The 23,977-nt window shown below is 49.3% G+C and overlaps 1 protein-coding gene across 1 annotated transcript in view; it reads left to right on the top strand.

Moving 5' to 3' along the window:
• Positions 1–23,977, top strand: part of SLC2A9 (solute carrier family 2 member 9) — a 207,109-nt gene that overhangs the window by 86,838 nt on the left and 96,294 nt on the right. Inside the window, exon 6 of the mRNA XM_063108514.1 lies at positions 6,027–6,159. Within this exon, the coding sequence (XP_062964584.1) occupies positions 6,027–6,159 (133 nt within the window). The remainder of the gene's footprint in view (positions 1–6,026; positions 6,160–23,977) is intronic.

Raw genomic sequence — 23,977 nt, 5'->3', positions numbered from 1 at the left:
TAGCCTTGACCCTGGATCCTTCAGGGCTGCAGAGGAGAGAGAGAAAGAGATGCAAACCCTCAGGTTAGGGGAACTGCAGAAGAGGTCACTGGTCCTGGGGTTGGGACTCTCGTTAGCCCCTGGGAAGGACCCACAAGGAAAGAATATCAGCTTTAAATGTCTGTCAGCCCCAGAGACCCGACCTAGCTCCTCACCACTCTTGGACCCTGCAGGGGCAGACACTGGCTAGCAAGTGGGGGCGGGGGGCTGGGAAGGAGAGGAAGAGAAATGGGGCCGTCAACAGTCTACCTTCCTGCCCCGAGCTCTTCTCACTGCAGGCGCCCCACTCACCAGAAGCAGGCTTGGAGGGAGGGGGCCGGGAGAAGGGATGGAAGAGTTGTCATTCAGCCCATTCGATTGGGTTGATTTTGATGATTATTTTGGACTGGCCATTCTGACATCTAAATTGAAACTGTGACTCTAGAATAGAACACCGCTTAGTCCATATGACTAAGCAGAAAAGACCTGAGCCCCTGGAGGAGTCCAGGGGAAGAGTACCCTCAAGGATAAAATATGAAAGGAACATAGCAGACAAAGATCAAGTTGTATTTTGATGACATCATGGACTGTGTTTATTTTACCTGAAGTTTCATTTGTGAAGCACCTAGCATGGAGCTCGGCACCTGGAGATTACTCCGTAACATCAGCCATCAATAGAATAAAATCCTAAATACGAAGAAAGATAAAGAAAAGCATCCCATTTAACCCCCAAATAGCCTTGTAAGGCAGGTCTCTTTCCTCCCTTTCTGGTGTCCTGCAGCACTGAGGCTGAGCTCTTGTCCTGTCGGTGGCATGGGTGGCCTGGCCAGTGTTGCACCCATAGTGCCACTTACCTGGGGGGCCGCTAGCACATTGTGATGTCCTTTAATAACAACTCAATTTGGGGTAAGACCAGTGATTCCAACTCTACTTAAACTTTTTTTTGCTGCCTCATTACAGTCCAGAAAAATATTATTTATGGAAGGGACTGAAGTTGTCTATAGCTTGGGGGAAATAAGATCTAGACATCTATTTATAAAATGGAAAACTTGCATGTTAAAGATCAAGATAATAGTTATTGCAAGACCCATTCACCTTACCTGATAGTGAGTTAAAATTCATTTCAGCCAATAAAACTATCCATTTCTTTCCTCCTGAGTAAAATAACAGGTGTAAAAATTCTGACCCGAGTTCAGAGAGATGAGATCTCCTGTGCTTTCCCAAACACATCAGGCTCCAACTGGAGCCACAAAGACTCATCTGAGCTTGACGTTCAGTGGCACCTTGTGGCCCTGCGTTAGGCAAGTAACACATGGTTTTCTTTTTTGAACAGTTCCTGAAAAAGAGGCTACCCTCTGTAATGGCAAGAGGCTTTGTGATGTGATCAATGTATAAGAAATCCCCTTCCCACACTCAGTTATTCCTCCAACACATTTATTGAAAAGCTACTATGTGCCGAGCATGGTTCTGTCCTCAGGCAGAGCACAGTCTCAACTGTAATGTAAAATGCTGAGTCCTTGGCTCGTATTGGGACCAAGTGCCCAGGAGCACTGGGAAGGGCCGCTGAGGATTCTTTTGCGATAGGCAGATGAGAAAAGGTCAGTCCCAGCTCACCTGGCCTCGCCTCCAGGTCTGGTGGCCTTGGAGCTCGTTCCTGGTCCCTGAGTCACATCTTGGAAGGCCTTGTGGGGTTAGAATTCAAATTCTGGGATCCAAAGCTCGGTGTTCAGTCATGCCTCGGTGAGCCATTTTATCACCCTGTGCTGCCGCTGATCTTTCTGTCCAGTGGAGATAATAACAGGCTGTGTCAGAGAGCTGTAGTGAGGATTAGAGGAGATAATCCGTGTAAGGTGCTTCATGTAAACATTGCTCTTTCCTGTTGAACTTATAGTGTTTGTGGCCCTGTGCTCAGCACTTGATGCATCTATTAACTCATTTTATCCTCCCAACAGCCTGTGACCAGGTGTTATCATTATCCCCATTTTACAGATGAGAAGACTGAGGCATGGGCATTTAGGGACCTTGCCCATTTCTGCAGTGAGTGGGGGATGGAGGTAGCATTCTAATCCAGACAGCACGCTTGGGAGCCATGCCCTGCACTACTCACTACACCGCCCTGCCCAGGCTGCCAGCCACTTCTCAGCAAGTGCTGATGGCGATCACATCTTTCCCACTGTCGGGAGAGGAGATGTGTGAATTCATTCTGAGAAATACTTCTGCAAAGCACTGGATGTGGCGTTTCATGTGTGCAGGTTATCATGGCTACTTTAGTATTATTTGGGTGGGCCACACAGTGTAATATGCGCAGAAATGCTCCACTTAAAACAGTCGCCCACCCACACACCACTCACACTTTCCTCAGCAGCAGATGAGGGAACAATTCCTCTGATCTGCAACCGCTGTCCCTGCGGTCAGCCAACATGTACAGGAAATCTCTGAACACTTGCTGGAAAAAGCCAAGTTGTGAACCCTGCTGTTGGCTAAGCTCCATCCCTCCTGTGTCAACTTTTGCCCCAGCTCTGCTCCAGATGCTCCCCGACCCACACCTTCTCCTCTGTCCAGTCCTGGGATGTGCATGGAGTGGTCACTGCCATTCTCTTGCCCCGGTCCAGAACTGTCAGTGTCCCAAGGTGGGGGTCACCCCCTCCCCCCGCCCCGGGGTTAGCAGCAACTACCTTTTCTCTAGAGGTAGAAAGCAGACCAAGGTCACCAAAGTGACCCCCTTAGGAAAGGTTCCACATGTCCTACTATTTAAGACTCCATGGATCGAGGGCCGTAGCACAGACTTGATAACAGCTTCTCAGGAAGAACAGCCCTGCAATGTTAAATGTGCCTACTGATCATAGATTCACGATGAATCTCCTCTAAGTTGTAGATTCAAGGAAATAGAGTGTCTGTCTCAGTGACACAGATAGACCCTTCAAAGGCTCCTGGTTGTCCTCAAGCCAAATCTAAGTGCCATGGAATGACAGCAAAGTCCCTGTGACCTGGCACCTGCCCAAGACTCCAGCCTCAGCTCCCATATCTCCTCATCCCCTGATCTTACATTCCCCACACCTGTTCTTCCCCAGTAAGCCTGGGCGGATCATGCCTCTGTGTCTGTACATGCTGTTCCCACTCCAGGGTGCCCTTCCAGCTCCTCCCCTCCTCCCACTGGTGGCAATTCCAAGGACATCATCCCAGGATGTGCCCCTCTGCTATGATGCCATGGGAGAAGTGGGCTTGGCTCCCACCTGTGCAACTGCTGGCTGGGGGACCTCAGCACAGGTGTTTCCCTTACCACATCTCTGATGTGCGACAGTAGCCCCGGCCCCCAGGCTGTTGGGAGGTTGAAGGTGGCAGTGATGGGAAGTGCTCAAGTGCCTGGCACATGGCAGGAGCTTCACTGGGTTGGTTCCCTTTTTTGTCCATCTTCTGTTTTTGTCTTACTGAGGCAGCATTTAAACTTTGAGAGAAAGCAAAATAAACAACACACACACACACACACAAGTGAAGTGGAAATTCCACTTATTTGTATGTTGGACCTTTTTTTCCCCATTTTTAAAAAATTGAGATATAATTCACATACCATAAAATTCATCCTTTTAAAGAAAATAGCTCAGCAGTTTTTAGTATATGCACAAAATTGTGCAGCTATCACCCTTATCCAATTCCAGAATATTTCATCACCTTAAAGTGAATCCCCATACCCAGTAGCAGTCACCGTCCCCGATTCCCTCTAACCCCTGCAACCTATCATCTGCTTTCTGTCTCAGCTCATGGTCTTTTAGCTGGAGCTCCCCCCGCAGTCTGAAAAGCTAGCATTGACCTTGCCAGTTCCTCAAAGGGTCATGGGAGGACTGTGCTTGTGGGTGGGACCAGAGGAGTTTGTGAACAAAAATTGTTACTAGGTACAGAAAGAGGAGTAGAATTGAAGGTACCTTGGAGATCAGGCCTAGACCAGCCACTGGCCACGTGCTCTTGGCAGGTCACTCCCCCACTGCTTTGTGCTTTAGGGGTCCCTGCTGCCCTGCCCTTGTGGGATTCTGGAATCTACACAGGGTCTCTGTCATCCAGGTCCATGGTGAGGAATGACAGAGGGGAATTCTGTCTTCCAGACGACAACATATGAGAGATGGGGAGACCACTGGCTGAGGTTGTGGCCAGAGCTGACAGTTCTACATTGATTCAGGTTGAGCGTTCTGTGGACACATCCCTGTAGGATTCCCCCACCTGACACCCAAAGAAGCCTTTGCCCGTGTGTGAGGTCTTTTCACGTCTGAATGTTACTGGCATCCAGGTCCCACTGCTCTCTGCTCAGAAGCACAATAGTCTTCAGTGTCCAATGCTGGCGCGGAGCAGGAAGTTTATTATCAGACATCGGAGACAGACTAGAACTGTCTCCTCACTTTAGGGTTTTGGAGGGGGGTTAAAGAGGAGCTGAGGGAATGGAACGTGGGCAGTGAGAAGCAGGAGGGAGGGGGCGTGCAAGGGGCCAGGTGCAGTCTCCGCAAGACTCCGTCTGGCTTCTGCTTCTGTCCTTGTCATCTCAGGGTCCTGCTGGAGGGTGGAATCAGCACGGCTTTATCAATGTCTTCCTTGGTTTCCCTTGGATAGTACGTGCAAATTTGTAGCTCCAGGCTGTCCGGAAAACAACTTGACATTTATGTAAATAATGTCATCTTGCCCCATAACCAAGGTTCAAAATATCAAATGACCATGGAAAGAGAGGGAACTCAGAGAAATGCATGCCAAGGAAAAGAAAAATATGTTTTTTTTTAAAATTTGCCTCCAGCCCATGTGGTTGTAGGTACCAACATGGCTCAAGTCCTGCTCATTCCAACGTGAATATGTCTTATTTTCTCCTTGACTGTCTCCTTTTACTTTCATAGAAAGTAGAATATGTCAAGAATTTGGCATTGAACACTTGGCTTTTCATCCTTCTCCCCATCAGAACTGCCTCGAGATTGACCTTCTCCTCATCCAGCGGCACAGTGAGAGCTTGTTTGTAAACCCGGGTCAGAAAAAAGCAGGTCAGGAGGAACGCTGCCTTGATCGGCACAATAACATGGCTCTCTGCAGCCCTGAAGCTGTATCGTAGGTGAATGTTCCTGCTTGGAGGAGTCAAAATGCCTCGAATAGCGTGTGTTGTAGGGACCTATTTGCCCTTCACAGGCAGCTGGAATGGGAAAAGTCCTCCTACCTGACGGGCAACATGTGCCCCTAGTCCTACCACCCTTACCTTCATGGTGCTGGGACAGCTCCAGCCTGTAGGCTTGCCAGGATGCCCAGGGACGGTGGAGCCAGCCAGCCCTGGTGTCCACTGAGTGGCCTCGGCCATCCTGAACCTCCTGCTTTTCAGAGCTACCTCACAGGGCACTATCTCATAGCTCTGAAGATCCAGGGACTCAGGCATGGAAAATGCCACATACACAGGGCTGGTGCCTATTGCTTATAACACAATACCTGAAACTGGGTAATTTATAAAGAAGTAAAATTTATTTCTTACAGTTTTGGAGCCTGGGAAGTCCACAGTCCAGGGGGCGCATCTGGTGAGGGTCTTCTTCTCGGTGGGGGCTCTCCACAGCAACACAGGACATCACGTGGCAAGAACAGGCTGAGCAAAGAGAGCACGTTCATGTGCTTTCTTTATAAAGCAGCTAGTCCACACCCAGGATCACCTGTTAATCCATTAGTCCACAAACAGGTTAATCAATTCATGAGGGCATCACCTTCAGGAGCAAATCACCTCTCAATGGCCCCACCTTTCAAATGTCATCATTGGATTTCCCACCCTCTTAACACGGTTACAGTGGTGATCAAGCTTCCAACACATGAACGTTTGAGGGACACATCTGATCCATAGCAGTGCCTACCTGGGTCAGTTCCCTCCTTTCAGCCTTTTTTCTTGAGGATCCTGCTGGGCACGGAGACGTCCTGCAGAGAATCGGAGCTGCTGGGTCCAGTGGTCCAGTCCCCAGTAGAATGGCTGAATGTCACCTGCATTCAGCAGCGTCTTCTCTCCACAGGAGAGTACCTGGCCATACCTCTTTGGAGTGATTGTTGTCCCTGCTGTCATCCAGCTGGTGAGCCTGCCCTTTCTCCCCGAGAGCCCACGCTACCTGCTCTTCGAGAAGCACGACGAGGTGGGAGCTGTAAAAGGTAGAGCCTTTCTGTCACACGTGCCTTCACAGGCCAGCACTGCAAGGTGCGCTGGGCCTGGGCCGGTGGGTGCGGGAGGGACGTCATCATCATCCCCGTCTGCGGGCACTGTGCTGGGCGCCTGCCACAAGACACCATGTTGTTTCATCTTCCCAACAGCTGTGCCGCAGGGGGCAGAGAGGGGACACGGGGTCACTCAGGGAGTCGCCCCGGGAGTCTGGAAAAGCCAGGACAGACAGGCTACAACCCAGGTGCCCACAATTCTGAGTCTCTCCTTTGCCACCACTCTGGTTGCTCCCAACCAGAGACAAAGTGAGCTCAGATTTCTCAGTGGAGGAGGTGTTTGTCCTCCTTCCCTGCTTCTCTCCTTACTGACTGCTCCTATCCTAGCATTGATGTGCAGGGAGAGGAAAAGAGGCAGGCACAGAATGACCATCAATGTCACACCAGGCGCTGGACCGAGTGCTTCTGCACAGAGACTCACCGGACGTTCCCAGCAGCCCTGTAAGGGGGCAGAAGTAGACCCATTTCACAGGAGAGGACACCGAGGTTCATGACAGGGCTTGGGAGTTAAATGCCTTAGACGTGGAGTGCTGGGATCAGATTCACAGCACACCTTTCAGAGTCAAAGGCATTTCTACGGAACCCTGAGATGGCAAAATCATTTGGCCCAGAGATAGACAATATAGAAGGTATAATCGCATTCCCTTTTTTTTAGTTTTACAAAATGAGACGCAATTGATGTGACTGGGGCAAAGCAGGAGAGGTCGCAGGAACTAGTGCTGTCCTCACATCCCAGCTCTGCCACCCCACCTCGAGCAATTCCTTTAACCTTTCCGAGCCTGGGAACCCTTGCCTGCAGAAAGGAAGCGACACACACCTCCCTCATGGGGCTGTAGCAAGGTCACACACCTCCCTCATGGGGCTGTAGCAAGGTCAAACTCAATACTGTATATAAGGTTCACAGTATGAGTATCTGCTACCATCATTAGTGAGGACTCTATTTTCTTGTCCGTATCTTGCCCTCTCACCTAAATTTCAGAAATATCCACATCCAGGAAAAAAAAAATTGAAAGTTATATATGCAATTTGTACAGCATGTTTTAAAATTCAAGCTACATAAATCTTTTCTGAATTAACAAATGACATAATGAAATAGTAATCATTGCCTGTATTTGTCTAGCAGTTTATGGTTCAGATCCATTTTTCATTTACAACATTTCTGTAAAGTGAAGTCAGAGAACATTGACGTTACCTTCGTTTTGCAGATGAAGAAACTGAGGCTTACGGGGGTGAAGTCACATGCCTGAGGCTGTGATTTTGGTCTTACAGGTTTATAGCAACCATGGAAAATATGATGGGAACTAGAGACCTTTCTTCAATACACTGCCCATATATGCAAAATTTTGCCCACTGCTTGGTGGGAGGAGTGGGACTTGAGCCCTCTCTCCCCCAGAAGCCCACGGGGGACTCTGCTTAGTAACCCCTGCCCTGATCTCATGGCCAAGAAGTCTCAGAAGAAGGACTGGAACCCAAGGGTGACTTTTCTGCCACTCTCCTCCCGCACAGAGCGACACCAGGAAAGGAAAACAGTGGCAAGTCAGGCTTTGGATGGTTGTCAGATAGTGGAGACTCTGGAGCAAAAAGAAGGCAGCTGAGAATGAGCCAAGGCGTTCTGATTCCGCAAAGCTGCCAGGCTGGGGATTGTTGGAAGAAGGCAATTCCTCCAGCTCTGTCTCTCCTGGCCTAGGAGTAGGCCCCTCAACCCCTCTGGCTCCACTCAGGAGAACAAAGAGGACATAAAATAAATTTGTGTGATTGAAAAAAAAAAAAAGGGTAGCCATAATAGATACAAGTAGGACAGGATGGGGAAAGGCAGGTATAAACAGAGGTCATGATTTGGGAGAGAGCTATGCTCGGTGCCTTGCAGGCTCTTGGTAAGGGAGGGACGGCAGAGGTAAACTCCTGCCTTGTCCCCTCCCCCACCTCTTGCCCACCTAATGCACCCACCAAAAGCCAAGGAAAGCACCCAGAGAGGAAATCATGGATGATCATCTCCTTCTAGGCCCTGCTGTCTGTGGAGGCCTTTCCTGGAGTCCTTTGTCCCACCTGTGCCCACCTGGAGATGACTGAAGAAAGAACAGGGGCAGTTTAATGCCCTGTGGCTCCCCCTTGTCAGTTAGAAAGATGTTGCCACCTCCTAAACCTGGCTGAGGGAGCTTGGAAGAGGGAGGCAGGGACACAGTGAGTCAGAGGTCTTCTGCCACTACTGACAGTTACCTGCTCTTGGAAGACCAAGGTCCTCCCCCATTGTTGTTCTGTTCTCATTTTTAAGGTGTAAGCCAAGATGAGTGACCTCTGAGAAGCTCCCATTTTCCCCTGGACTGTCTCCATCCCAGGGCTCTCTTTTCCCTGGCTAGAGAGACAACTGGTGGAACAGGGTACTCAGCAAAGAACAGCAGCCCAGGGTGGTGGGCGCCTTCCTACAGATCACCCAAGGGCCAGAAGCAGGCAGGAAAATACAGCTCACAAGCCACCCTGCAAAAGCCCCACACTCTCAAGCAACAAAGACATGCCTTGAAATTTCCCCTGCATTTCTTCACTCCAAAGAGCAAGCAATTGAGAGGTAACAACCAGGCCCACTTTAGAGAATTTAGAGGATTGTCGAGGGTTCCACCAAAGCAGAGGATGTTTTCTATGTCATGCCTGTGGTTGGTGCCATCCTTGAGCAACCCCTGAGTTTGTTGGGGGTCTCTATGCCCCTGAGACCTGGGGGGAATTGCTGGCCCCCAGTTCCACAGCATGGGGATATTCAAAGCCCTCTTCCAGATTTCCCTGCAGTCCTGAGCATTCCTGTGCTTTGAGCCTCCTCCGCTTCTTGGGTGCTGGGTCTCTCACATACCACCTTGTCTCACATCATGGTAACCCCAGCTTGAATTGAGCACCTGCTTTGGTTCCCTCAAAAACAACAGCAATCAGGCACACCAAATCACAGGAGTGGTTAGAGGCCATGTGGAAGATTTCAGGGTGCAAAGGTCGCTCCGCAAGGTGCACGACATCCCACTTCTCACCGACCGCCTCCTTCCCCTCCCCTCCCATCTCTGCTCATTACCCTTCCACCGTCTCCTCTGCCCCCTGAGTCCCAATCTCTTCTCCTTCTAGTGGGTCGAGCAGCTTCCCTCCCCTTCCGACATGCAGACATCCAGCAGACGCCTTTTATTCCAAGCGTTTATCAAAATGTTTCTCTCGGTCACTAAAGTTTACATGCTTTTCTTGCCCTCTTTGTCCCTGGTGATGTCACTGTTGGAATGCTGAGGCTCCCTGGCTCTCTAGAAGGCCCACTGTGTGCCATGCTGTGTGGCTCAGGGTTGACTGAGAGTCAGACTGTTACTGGTCCCAGCCTCAGGGGCCCGATGAGAAGAGGACTGTTCCAGCAAGGTCAAGGAGTTAGCCCGACAGAGCTTACACTGGCCACTGCTTCCCTGGTAGCAAGCTGGGTCGAGATCCCTGTCCCCATTGGAACCTGAGGCTACAGCCCAGCCCTCAGTGGGGGCTTCCCTACTTGGAGTCGCTTTCGTCAATATAATGACACCAGGTTTGGAAAAGCACAGCAGGAACTTTATTCTTTGATCAAAGAATGGAGAAGGATGAGCTTGTGCTCCAAGGACACCTCTCCCTGAATCGAGGAAGGTTTAAGACTTTTATAGGGGTAGAGGGGTAGGAGGGTCTCGGGTTCTTGGAAAAGGGGTGGGGACTTCTTGGAAGCAAATGGAGCATGCGCAGTGGCTGGGGGTCTTTGCACCTGGCTCAAAATGTGCCTAGCTAGGTACGTTTCTCCTCCAAGGGCAGGGGTTTTAGTATGATAACATATGACGATGAGGTATAATGAACTAAGAAGGTCAAGGGTGGATCAGGTGGTTATCATTGGGACTCTTCAGCTTCTACTGATTCTGCAGTTCAATGTTCTACTTACAAAAGCTAAACATTTCCTCAGTGGTTACTGGCATCCGGCCTTAGTTCCCTATAAGCAAGCACAGCTCCAAAAAGAAGGAATAGTTTATAAAAAGCAAACAGCTTGCAGCTTTTCTTGGGCATTTTCCTAGGGATTTGTAGTGGGGTAACCCGGTGACAAGACGAGCTGGGTTGCAGCTTCTTCCTCCCCACATGACAGCGTGTGACCCTAGACACGCCGCCCATCCTCCCAGAGACTCAGTGTTCTCACCTGTGAAATGGGAATGACACAAGGGCTCGTCTGCAGGGCCAGCAGGATGATTAGATCAGATCGTGGATGTGAGAGTGCTTTGCGATGTGTGAACACTGTACTTGTAGCAGTGTCAGCTGTGGCGATCATGTGGCCAGTAGCAGTCCATCAACAAACATTCCTGCTAGGTCCTTGTCAAGAAAGACGGTGAAGGAATCCACCCCCTAGAGCAGCCATGAGCGTCTTGGATCCAGCCAAGACCTTGGGGTCACACAGAGAGGTCCTGGGCCTGGGGGAAGATCCTTCCCACCATGCTGTAATACTGGGGCCCGTCCCAAAGGGCTGTTGAGAGGACAGGGTGAGGGTTGCCTTGTTGCAAATGCTTGTTTGTCTAGCTCATTTTCCTCTGCGCTTGAAGGCTCAGTGCAGCGCCACAGGAGCACAGTTTTCTATGTGCCTGGCTCACTGATTATGCTAGTCCAGGTCCTCCAAGAAGCAGACCAAGTGAATTAAGTGGGTGGGGACTTTATTGGAGTGTCTCTGTAAACCAATGTGGGCAGTCCAACCCCAAGTGGAGAGGAAAAGAACAGAAGGTTGGACAGAAGCGTTCTGGGCTGCTGTGCGGTCTGAGGAAGGTTCATCAAGGCCCTGGGGGTCCTTAGGCCAACACCGGCCCCAGAGGAGCCCTCGGTCTCCCAGGAGCAAGGCTGCCTTGGTTTCCCTGCTGTGCTCAGCCACCGGCTGACAGCAGCTTCTGGGATCCTGGTCTTGGTACAGATGGGATGACAGGTCTCAGAAGCTCAGTGGCCGCGGCCCTTGGTCAGTTGCATTCCATAGCTGGAGGTCTGTGGGCATATTCTCGGGCCACCATGCTGATAGAACCCACTTCCCTCCAAAACAATGCATTCAGTTAAGATGTGAGGCAGAGTGATATATTCTGTGAGGTCTTAGGCTGGGTCAGGACAGCCCCTGTAACAGGCAGGGTTCTCCAGAGAAACAGAACCAATAGGATGGGGATAGATAGACAGAAAGCTAGACACATAGATAGATAGATAGGTAGGTAGGGTTCTATTTTAAGGATTGGCTCACCTAATTGTGGAGGCTGGCAAGTCCAAACTCTGCAGGGCAGGCCTGCAGGTTGGAGACCCAGGGAAGAGGTGACTTTGCAGCTCAAGCCTGAAGGCAGCCTAGAGGCAGAATTCTCTCTCCCCTGGGGGAGGTCAGTCTTTCGCTTAAGGCCTTTAGCTGACTGGCTGAGGCCCACCCACATTATGGAGGGTAATCCGCTTTCCTCCGAGTCTACTAATTTGAATGTTAATCTCATCTAAAAAATATCTTCACAGAGACATCTGGACTGGTACTGGACCAAATATCTGGGGACGTTGGCCTGGCCAAGTTGATATGTAAAATCGGCCATCACAGCTGTCATCCCTGTCTCGCACTCCCACAGTCATCTCATCCTGCTGCTGGTGACAGTATGGTGTCCCTCCCTGTTCATGACCCTCCCTCCCCAGATAGTGAGTCTCTTGAGGGCAGTGGCCATGTCTCCTGCAGCTTCGTGTCCCCAGCATCCAGCACAGACTTTCATTGGCTAAGTGTTGAATAAATAAGAAAATAAATCTAAGCTTTGAAAATGTGCTATAAGCTGTTGAAGGATATTTACCTGTGAATTAAAATATTGAGTTTCACACAATTCCTGGGCAAGGAGAAGGCAGATCGACCTCTCCTTTCCATAGATGAGAAACTGACTGCAGGAAGGTTTGGGAACTTACCATCACCACCCAGCCTGGTGTTCATGGAGCTGGCCCCCAAAATCCAGGGCTCCTGACTTCTAGAAAGGAGATTCCTGCCAGTTACCTCCCATCTGGCCTGTCTGTGGCCTCTTCCGGCATCCTAAAGGATGAGGATTTGGAAGGAAGTCTTAGTCCATCTCGGCTGCTATAACAAAAATGCAATAGACTAGCAGCTTCCAAACAACAGAAACTTATTTCTCACAATTCTAGAGGCTGGAAGTCCAAGATCAAGGCACTGGCAGATTTGCTTTCTGGTTCATAGATGGTGACTTCTCGGTGTGTCCTCACATGGTGGGTCCTCTTCTATAGGGGCACTAATCCCACTCATGAGGGCTACACCTTTGGGACCTGATCACCTCCCCAAAGTCCTCACATCCTACTACCATCACATTAGGGATTAGGTTTCAACCTATGAATTTGGGGGAGGGACACAAACATTCAGATCATAGCAATGGGATTCTGGCAGAATGGCTCCATTTCCTGGAAAGAGGCAACTTGAGATAGCTCCCGCCTCTCTCATGAGCAGAGAATTCATGAATGTGCCTCACAGATGTGCCTGGTGGTTACAGAACGCAAACCCAAACAGCTATCCCAAAATCCCTTAATTCAGTCTTCATAGACTGGAAATTTAATGAAACAGCCATGATGCCCATTTTAATGTTTTATGAGCCATGGAGCTCCCTGCAGGAATGAGTAAAATAAACAATTTTAAACCCCAAACATGGGGCCCTGGGACTCATCAACTTTGGGCGCATCTGCAGGTTTGTAAACCTGGAAACAGATGTTCAATGGCATGAGTCCTGGAACAACACAGGCATCATGTGAGCATCCTCACTAATGATTTGTTGGGCATCAGTCTTGCGGAGCTCTTCAGATGCCAGGCACAAAAAGAGACCACGGGATGTGGGTGTTACACACTGGGTGGGGTTCAGGAGCCCTGGTTTTGTCATGACACCTCTCTGGGCTGTGTTTCCCCACCTGTACCATCAAGGACTGAAAGAGATGCTTTCCGAAGACTGGTCCAGCTCCAGGTTCTGAGGCCGGAACCAAGGCACATTGGGGCAGAGGCTAATGTTGGGCATGGGGCTGCTGGAAGCAAGTGCTCAGGGTCTGCAACTACACACAGGCTTACACAGCAGGGGAGTTATAAATGTCATTGCTGGGGTATGCTGCTTCCTGTCCGAGGGAGAGTGAGGTGGCACAGAACTGACACTGACTGGGTTAAAAAGCCCCAAGGTAAATCTAAGCTCTGTCACTAGGTAGCCAGTTATGCCACTCTCCGGACTGTCATTTCCTCATCTGTTCATGGCCAGGGCCAGGCTAGATTGTACTAAGGGTCTCTTACAGCACTAATGCCAGGCCTCTGTCAGGATGGAAGCTTTCTTCAGGGACAGTGAGGATTCTTGTTCTGCCATTAGATAATGTCTCAGGAGTACAGCCATTTTAGGGCACAAGAGGTAGGACAGAGTAGTGTAAGAAAAAATAAAAAGCCCCTGTGGTTGACCGTGTGAAGCTGCCTGGGGCAGCGACTGCTCCCAGGCACCTCAGTGGACACATGACGTTCCTTTCTCCTCCCTGGCATCACCCCTGTGATTATTCAGGTGGAGTGCTGCAGTGGACAGGCAGAGCACCCAAGCCTCTCTGAGCCATGAGTTTTGCTTTGTGCAAAGAAAGAACTAGATTAGGAGATTTCAGTTTGTCTTTCAGCTCTAGAAATGGTTTCCATTGGGTCTTAGTACGTGTTGTGCCACTATAACAGAATACCACAAAGTGGGTAATTTATAATGAACAGAAATGTCTTTGGCTCATGGTTCTGGAGGTTGGAAAGGCCAAGACAAAGGGGCCACATCTGGTGAGGGCCTTCTTGCTGGGTTGTCCCACGGCAGATGGCAGGAGGGCAAGAGAGAACACACACAAGACAGAGACAGAGACAGAGGAAAAGAGCCAAGCTCATGCTTTTATCAGGAGCCCATGCCCACAATTACTAACCGACTCCTACGATAACATTAATCCATTTGTGAGGGCAGAGCCCTCATGACCTAATCTCCTCTTGAAGGTATCACCTCTCAACTCTGTTGCACTGGGGATTAAGTTTCCAACACATGAACTTTGGCGACACATTCAAGCCGTAGCACATTGTTTGAGTTCCTCATATGTGCTCATGTGAAAGCCAAAACCATGACCTTCTCTCCACCCTGCCCCACCCTGAAGGATGTCGACTTCCTAATCCCCAGAGTCTGTGAACATGTTGGGTTACATGACAAAGGAATTAAGACCACAGATGAAATTCAAGGTGCTGACCAGCTGACTTTGAGAGGGGGAGATTATCCTGAACTATCAGCTGAACCCAGTGTAATCACAAGGGTTTTTATAAGTGGAAAAGAGAGGCAGAGAGAGAGACCAGATGGGAGGCAGCGGGAGAAGGACTTGGCCCAATGCTGCTGGCCGTGAAGATGGAAGAAGGGGCCACAAGCCCAGGAATGCAGATGGACTGTAGGAGCTGGAAAAGGCAAGGAAAGGATTCTCCCCTGGAGCCTCCAGAAGGAACAGCCCAACAACACCTTGTCCAGTGAAGCCTATTTCAGATTCTAACCTCCAGAACTAAAAGATGACAGATTTGTGTTGTTTTAAGCCACTACATTTGTGGTAATTTGTTGCAGCAGCAACAGGAAACTAATAGAGCTACCTACACTGCATCTACTCCTTCAATCCTCCCCTCTCCCCCCAAAAAACTTACAAAGTGTTTACTTTTTATTTTATAGATGAGGAGACTAAGACACTGAGAGGTTAAGTCAAGGTCACAGAGCAAGTACATTAGTCAATGTTCCACTTAGGAGAATGGAAGTAATATTTCAACCAGAGAGACCCTGAATGCAGGAACATGGTTACAGAGGTGCTGGTGGGGCCAGGGAGTAGGAGGGGTCAGGCACAGTAATGCTGGAGTCCATGAGCCCACCCTCCTGGCTTATGCTGCTTGAGGGCGGATGCTGGAGCTATCCGGCTGATGGTGCTGGCGCCCCAGTCTCAGGCCGAGCAGGTGCCACCACCACTGATGGTGCTGGAGCCCCAGTCTCAGGCCGAGCGGCTGCTGCCACCACTGATGGTGCTGGAGCTTTGACTAGAAGCAGAAGAGATTCTTTCTTCCTCCTACTTTCAGTCTTGCATCAACGCCACTCATTGGCAGAATCGAACCAGATGAGCTAGTGTGAGTGCCAAAAAATGTAGTTTGTAGGTGTCTAGCCCCAGTGATACGGGAGAGAATCTAAAAGGATGGTTGAGGGGCTGAGTCCCCATAGGCCGAATCTGAGCCCACTTGTGACTGGTGGGATGTTCTTAGCATTTCATCTCAGCGGCTTGGCACTGGCTCCTTCCACCTGCATAGCCCACAGCTCCCTACTTCATTTAGGTCTCTGCTGAAACAGCATCTCCTCAAAAACATCTCCCCCAACGACAGTAGCTCCAACAGCATCAACTCCTTTCACTGTCACGCACCCTAATTTATTTTTTTTCTTAGCACATATCACGACCAAAAATGATGTTTATATGTCAATTTGTTTAATATCTCTTTCCTCCACTGGAATGAAAAGCTCCATGAGGCTTTTCCTGTTTCACTCATTGCTGAACCCCCGGCACCTAGAGCAGGGCCTGGCATGTAGTAGGTGCTTACTAATTGTTATATGAATATAAAAAATTGAAGTACTCTTAACACCAGAGTCTACAATGTCCACCGTAGCACGCTGCTTCTTAAAGCTCTGTGCTTCGTGCTTGGAGGTGTTCATAGCAATCAGATAGAGATTTGCTTGCTGTGAGAACACAGAACAATTTCAACCAGAGCAGAAACAGACTGGGAGGTCAGAAGTGAGGGAGCTTCATTATGCAGACCAGCCATTTTTACCAGGGAGATGTTTCAGACAGTTGCTTTGGGCCTTCTGATGTTTCTGTCTTGATAGTTTCTACCTCTGTACCCAAGAGGTTTTCCTCGGTGTAGAGATGTTCCAAGCCAATGCACAGCATGTACATATAAAATCAGCCCCATCTCCAGTCTCCCTGCAGCTACTCACAAGGCAGAGGTGTGTGAATGTGTGCTGAGGGGGAAGGAACCAGACTGCAAAACGTTTATGAAGTGCTCGGCAAAGACGTGGGCTCTCCGTGCTTATGAAGGCTGCAGTGCAAAGCAGTTTTAGTCAGATGTGGAGACCAGCAATAAACTACATGAGGCTCTCCTTTCTAGAAAGTCTAATCCCAAGCATGAGGAACTGATATTAAGACTCACAGAAAGCTATCTTTTGGTATACAATAGGTGCTCCCTAAATGTGCATTGAATGAATGAACAAACTAATAAGGCCTAATAAGGGCATCCTAAATCTGTGCAGTGGCTTGAGAGAAGGGAGGAGAGGGGTTTGTCATGTGCTAAGGCCCTGCGGCACATGGGCATGTTTCATGGGCTTGCCCATCCCAGTATCCTCCAACTCTAAGAGATTCGTGTTCTTACCCCCACTTTACAGGTGGGAAAATAGAGGCCTGGGGAGGCTGATATAACCTACCAAAGGTCACTTCATTAGTGAGTAGTGGGGCCAACTTGTGAGCCCAAACTTGTCTGGCACCAGAGCCTAGCTCTATAAGACCACAGAATCTGGGATATACATGGGGTGACACCTGAAGCAGCAGGACAGAGCTTGGCACAAATGGAACGTGACTGGAGGAGAGTAGCTGAGCTCAGCCTCAACAAGAAGCTTCTTTTCCCTTCAGAAGGTGGAAATGAGCCAAGGCCAATGCAAGTCCTTCATTTTGCAGACATGGAACCGAGACCCAGGGAGGTGAGAACTTTGTCCCAGGCCACCATGAAGGCCCGTGGCTGAGCTGCGACTAGCCCGCTCTCCTGACCCAGGGTGTTTGTCATCCTCTTCCACATCTTCCAAAGGAGCAGAGCTTTGGGCCAAGTTCAGGGCAGGACCGGCTGCTCAAAGCCTTGCAGCTCCGTGCAAAGTTTGCTTCTAACCTGCTGGGCAGCTGTGATTCCCTGAAGCTGCTCTGCCTTAGCTCTTTGCCCCATATCAATGGTTTATTGGCACAAGGGTGGCAATGACTTTTCCGATCCCTTACATTTAGCATATTGGAGAGCACTGCAAAGATGGGAGGGTCCTTATCACAGAGGTGAGGAAACTGGAAGTTAAAGGTCAAGCGACCTTGCCCAGGCCACACAGTAGAGGCCTCTTTTTCCTCTTTTTTATAAGTATTAGTGACGTCTTCTACCTTATAGAAATCTAGAAAAATTTAGGCAGCTCACAATACAGGTGTGTGTGTGTGTGTGTGTGTGTGTGTGTGTGTGTGTGAATATGTCTAAGTGCATGTGTATATATGTGCATGTGCATGTGTATGCACATGTGTGTGTATATATGTATGTGTGTATGTGTACATGTGAGTTTCTATGTGTATGTTTGTGCATGTATGAATATGTGTATGTGTGCATGTCTGCCTGTGTATATGTGTATATGAATTTGTGTGTGTGTGTGTGTGTGTACACTTGTGAATGTTTGTGTGTGCGTGTGTGCGTGAGTCTGTGTTATAGATAAAACTCAGGGCCCTGGAAGGAGAAGGAAGAAGCCCTACCAGGTTTAACACAGCTACTAAGAGGCAACACACTGTGCAGGTTAAGAGCCCAGATTTCCTGAGCCGAGCTGATTGGGTTCCTGCCCTTGCATTGCTGTTTTCTAGCTATGTGCAGCTGTTAACTTGGCTCCCCTCTCTGGCGCTTATCTCACTGGGTTATTTCAAACTTCTAATTCACGATTTAATTCACATAAAGGGCTTAGAACTATGCCTAAAAATTAGCTAGGCCACAGGAAGTATCTTGTTTTTTTAGGAGGAGCCACCAAAATACTCTGAGCTTCCTGGCAGCCAGGGCAAAAGAAGGAACTGGTTCCTTCACAGACTCTCCCTTTATGAGAAACAGGCCAACTTCTCAGGAGAAACAGAGTTTACTTGCACACTGCTCTAAAAAACATTTTCACAAGGGACCCTTGATAGGGGTCTTGGGACACATAATAAAGTCTTGAACCTAAGTTAAAACAACTGCAAAAGATAGCTCTCTCTGTTTTCTTTTCTTTCTTTTCTTTTCTTTTTTTTTTTTAAAGATAACCAGTAAGGGGATCTTAACCCTTGACTTGGTGTTGTCAGCACCACACTCTCCCAAGTGAGCTATGTGCCAGCCCTTGTCTTCTTTTCTTATATGGACTCTCAGTAAGAGCTGGAGGCACAGCCTGAAAAGCAGCCAGGGGAAGGCCATTGTAATGTAGTCTAAGTTGTCAGGAACCTTCTAGATCCACCACTCAGTCAACACTCACATATTTATTGAGTTTCTCTTGTGTGCCAGGCACTGTGCTAAGCCCTGGGAATAAAATATGGGAAAAAACCATACAAGTCCCCTGAGTCCTGAAGAATTCTGTCGGAGAGGGAATTCACAGATGAACGTAGACCGCCCCATGCCGGGAACTACAAGGAAAGAGCATGGAGCACCAGCGTGTCTAGAATGTGGGAGACAAGGAAGAGCTTCCCGGAGAAGGTGGCAACTGAGCTGGGGTGGGAGGACAAGTTGGCATGAACTAGGTGAAGGGAGACAGGGCGGGAATCCATCCAGAGTAAGAGGGTTGATCATGAACCCGTGAATTCGTGTGACCAACTGGGGCAGACCTTGAAGTTTGTCTGTTATTAACAAGTACTTGCACTGCTGCCACCTCTGACAGCTTCTCCTAATAGCCACCATCCATGAGGGACTATCCCTGCACTTACCCCGTATGGACACTACGTCAGTTGATTCTTATAAGTACCCCCGACGCGCAGAGTGGCCCTCCATAAATGCTGGCGATATTAACTCTAATTCCCTACAGAAGAGAACTTAGGGTTTAGCTGTCAGGGACCCTGTGGACACAGAAGTGGAGATGCCATCTCTCTTGCAGGATTTCATCCCTCTGAACCTCAATTTCCCCCATCTGTTTAATGGCAATAAGAGTGTTGATCTTGCAGGGGTTCCGTGAGGCTTCTGCAGTCTCTGCATCCGGCACCACCCGCTTGCACGGTAGCGAGTTGTGATCTGTCTCTCCCCAGACTGAGCCTTGTTCTTTCCTTAATGTGGAAGACCTTTGTGCCCAACCCCCAGCACACAGCAAGCTCCCAAAGGCTGCAGGTTAATGGAAATGAACTAAATTTGGTTCTGCCAGCTGCTCAGTTCTGCAGTTTCTTCTCATTCCTTTGAGATGCATGGAAAGAAAGATCAGACAGATCTAGGGTGGAGCATTGACTCCCTCCCTGTCAACCGGGGTGATCTTTGACATGTTTCTTACCTCCCCGAAGCTGAGTGGATCAAACAACACTCACCTCGAAGGGCTGTTGTAGGAGTTATGATGAAGTCATAAGACACATAACACAAAGCCTGGCACGTCGTAGGTGCACAATAAATGGAAATTTTCTCTCCCCTGATCACTGTCTCTCGATTGTCCTTGAATAAAGGGGAGTCTATAAAGAGCAAAGATCTGATTACATAACAGCTCCCTCTCCCAGCTCAGGAGGTGACCCTACAGTCCAGGGTTTTCTTTCCCACTGGGAAATGCAAATTGTCATTCCTTTTTCAAGGTCTTTGGAGTTAGTGACAGCATGGCCAGGAATATGAATGACTTGTGAGCTATGGAAAGGCCTTTTACTTTCCAGTTTAAGGGAGAGGGTGGGGTGAGGGGGTGCAGTAGGAGGAGAGGCCTTAGATGGACTATTATTAAATGACTTGGAGAATCGAGGGAATGAACTCCTCTGGGAGAGTTATTTTCCATAAGCCAATATCTTTTGGAACTGGGCTCATGGACTACACACTTCTAAGGCCATTTCCTCTCTCTCCAAAAGCAGCTAGTCAAAACTGAAGGTGCTGTTCCAACCCGTCCCACCCACCAATGCCATGGCCCCATCTCCTCCCAGCCATCCAGAGCCTGCACACTCCTGAGGTCCTGGACTTGCTTTAGAGACCCCATTTTCCATCTTCCTGTTCAATGCCTGGGTCCCACAACATCTCAGACAGGTGATCACCAAGCCTCTCCTTGTCTACCTCCAGGGATGCGGAACTCGCTGCTCAATAAAATAATCCATCCTTGGACCCATCGGTCAGGCAGTTCTTCCTTGTGGTCAGCTGATGTCCAGTGCATCCCATCTCTTGCCTGTGGTCCTTGATCTGACCTCAAAGTCATGGAAAGAAAGTCCAATCCCACCTACATCCAGGACCATCCTCCCAGAGGATCCCCTTCTCCAGGCTAAACACCAGCAGATATGAGTAGGGTCCAGTTACCTTCATCCAACATGGTTTGAGCACCTGTTGCATGCCAGGCCCTGAGTAAGAACCAACCTCTTGCATGCACTGCCTGTCACAGGCTATCCCTAGAACAGCAGCTGCCCTGAGCTAGGACCAAGTGATGACAGGAGCCATCGCAGGTGGAAGCACTTACTTGCCATGGTCACATCCAACACCGCTCCACATGCAGTTTCCTCCTGCCCCTTTGCGAGTGGTCTCCCTGATCCAGAGGCAGATTCCAGGCCTTCACCTAAAGACTGGTGGAAAGGGAAAGTTGTCCCTCATAGTGTGAAAAGGAAGGCAGGAGTTAGTTCCAAAAAAATCCATTCTTTGCTTCCCAAGTGTAATGAAATGGGTGCTAAACTTACAGCATAGACTCTGCCTCACTCTGATAAGCGTGACGGGCAGAGGGATGGTTGAGCAAAAGCCAGAGGATGCTTCCGGCCTTTTGGGATCTCACCATGTGAAATGAAGCTTAGAGAGAGAGGGGAGGAAAGAGGAGAGGAAGGAATTGGGGGAGAAGGACAGCATTTCAAAGGTCTGGAAGATCTGGTTCTCGGTTTCTGGCTGTTCCTGTCTCCCCAGGTCCATATGTTGTAGCCCAACCCCCCGTGTAATGGCTTTTGGAGGTGGGGCGTTTGGGAGGTGACTAGATTTAGAGGTCATGAGGGTGGGGTCCTCATGATGGGATTAGTGCCCTTATGGAAAGAGGAAGAGAGACCAGAGCTCCCTCACTCTGCTCTCCACCACGTGGGGACAGTGAGAAGGCGGCCGTCCATAAGCCAGGAAGAGAGTCCTCTGCAGAGAACTGAATCTGCTGGCTCCCTGAACTTGAACTCCCAGCCTCCAGAACCATGAGAAATAAATGCCTGTCATCTAAGTGGCCCAGTCTGGTATTTTGTTACTGCAGCCTGAGCTGACTAAGACAGTTCCTAAGTTCCAGAACTGAACATTAAGAGTAAGACTTTTGGAGCCCTTGCCTGGATCTAATCCCAGCTACTCCATTTCCCAGGTGGGTGATGGTGGTGGCCTCCTCTGGTGTCTCCATCACATCCTCCCTCCCTGCCTCATCTCCCCAACCCTCACCCCTGCAAACCTCCCATGCCCCATCCTTGTCTCAGGCTCTGCCCTCAGGGCAACCAGTTTTCCTGGCCATGAGCAGGTTTCTTTCATTATCTCACCTGCAAAATGGGAATACTAACCATGTCTACTTCAGGGGGCAGTTATATAATAATTAAATAAGTGAAGGCATGCCAAGTGTGTAGAACAGTGCCCAGCAGAGAGCAACCCCAGCAAGTGTTAGCCAATGTTATTTCCATGTTGGCCTAAATGATGGTGGTGGCTCAAAAATGAACCTCATAAAATGATGGAGATCCAAATGGAAGAAGGAAACCAGGCTGGCTGAACCTAATGCAGCTGGTGTTCAGCCTGCAGTGTCATCTGCTAGGAAGGAACCATTTGGGGAGGTGGAAATTTAGCCAATGTGTTTCCATTTTCCCAAGGTCATTCAGTTGTTCTTGCAAAATAGTCAGAAGATGTTGCCTTTTAATATTTTAACAGCCAGACTTTAGCAAAGCCCACTGAACTCTTTATTTGAAATATTTTTAAACAGGAATATTTTTAAACTGTTTGTGAGGTTTTTTAAGGCTTTTTGTTTGTTTTATTGTGCAGATAAAAGAGTTTTTATTGGTGACCAGTGAACATAATTTTGTCTACCAAAACACATGGTGATTGAAACATCCCTAAACATTTCTTTTGATAAAACAGTTTCTTTTGAAAAGTTGCTCCTTTCTCATTCTTGTTAAAATGTCACCTCTGCCTTGAAGAAACAGATTAATTATGTCTTAAGTTTTAAAATCTCTGCTAGGCACCATACTGTCAGCGGCCATTGAGACCAGCAACTGGCTTGTACCTGGAGTAGAGGTGGCGGTTCCACTATTGCCCTGTCTTTGTTAGTGCTGACACTTGGTTTTACCTTTAACTCGTAATTTCTTTGGGTGATTCTTTATAAGCACCTGTACATTTGTCAGAGTTAATGAAATCCAAACCAGATACTACCATCCCCCAATCCACTCACCAGTAAGTTGCACAAGGAAACCGCAGTGTCTCCCCCCACGCCGAAAGGGAGGAAAATGAAGGTCGCCTGTCAGCTCCTCTGCATGGTGGAGCCCCTCCCCCTTGCTGCAGGGGGTGGGAGGCGCATGTGCTGCTATGAGACCCTCCTGGGAGGAGCCAGCAACCTAGAACTCTGTTTAAGGCAGTCATTCTGACCAGAGGTCATTTTGCCCCACCTCCAGGAGATATTTGGCAATGACTGGAGGCATTTTGATTGTCACAACCGAGGGGGTGCTACTGGCATCTGACAGGCAGAGGCCAGGTGCACTGCCAGACATCCAACAATGCACAGCACAGCCCACGCAAAGAGTAATCTTGTCCAAGATGTCAACAGTGCTGACGTGGGGAACCCCTGCTTTAAGGGAAAGGACTAGGTTTGCCACCTGGGTCGGTTCAGTTCACATCAACAAACACCAACTTGACATCTGATCTCCACCAGGCACAGGAACCAGGTCCTCAAGGTGCTCATAGCCAGTGGAGAGATGAAGTTCGATTGATAGTGCAGGGAGGAAGCGTCGAGATGGGAAAGCATGCGGGACGGGGGCCCAGGGGAACCTGGCAGCTCTCCTCTCCCTGTGGCTATGGGTGAGGGACAGACTATCTGGGAGGGTGTTGAAACAAGGAAGAGTTAGCCAGGTGAGGAAAGGTGGGGAGAGCCTCCCCTGCAGAGGGAATCGTGTGGCCAATTGGAGAAAAGCGAGAAAGCACGATGCAATGTTTTAAGTCCCAGAGAGATGCACGCAGAGATGGAAGCAGCAGGAGATGACACTGAAGGAGAGCCACAGGCCAGGCCATTGAGCCCAGACTTCATTCCAGACACAGCTGGGAGCTCAGGTAGTCTTTTCAGGAGCAATGAAATGGTGTGACACATGGCTGACACCACAGCATGGACAGCAGGGTTACAGTAGGAGCTCAGCAGGGCATGGGAAGTCAGGACCCAGGTGGCGATCAGCAGACTATGGCAATAGATCAGGGGAGGGTGGTAAGAACCGAAGCAGCTCAGTACTTCACGAGTTGAAAAGAGAGCTAAGTTGATGGATTACTTCGCCCTGTCAAGTAATTAGTTTTTGCAGGTTGGGTTCCAGGAAGCAGATCTGAGAATGAGTTGGGAGTGCAGAAGTCTCATTGGGGAGTAGCACCTGGGAAAGGACATGGACAAGAGCAGAATTGGGCAGGGGGAGCCATCAGGCCACACTGCACCTGGCAAAGCCTCTGCAAGTGCAGTGGGGAGCTCTGGAGCGATACTCGTGCATGACAGTAGTCCCTCTTTGGGCAGAATGGCTGGGTCCTTTATCACCACCTGGTTCAACCATGGGCTGGGGGCCACTCTGAAAACAGCATCACCTTGTAGAGGACTCTCCCTCAGCTAAGATCATGAGG

The sequence above is a fragment of the Cynocephalus volans genome, chromosome 9, assembly GCF_027409185.1.
Source record: "Cynocephalus volans isolate mCynVol1 chromosome 9, mCynVol1.pri, whole genome shotgun sequence".
NCBI lineage: Eukaryota > Metazoa > Chordata > Mammalia > Dermoptera > Cynocephalidae > Cynocephalus > Cynocephalus volans.
Note: the sequence above shows the minus strand (reverse complement) of the source record. Positions and strands in the feature narration are given on the sequence as shown.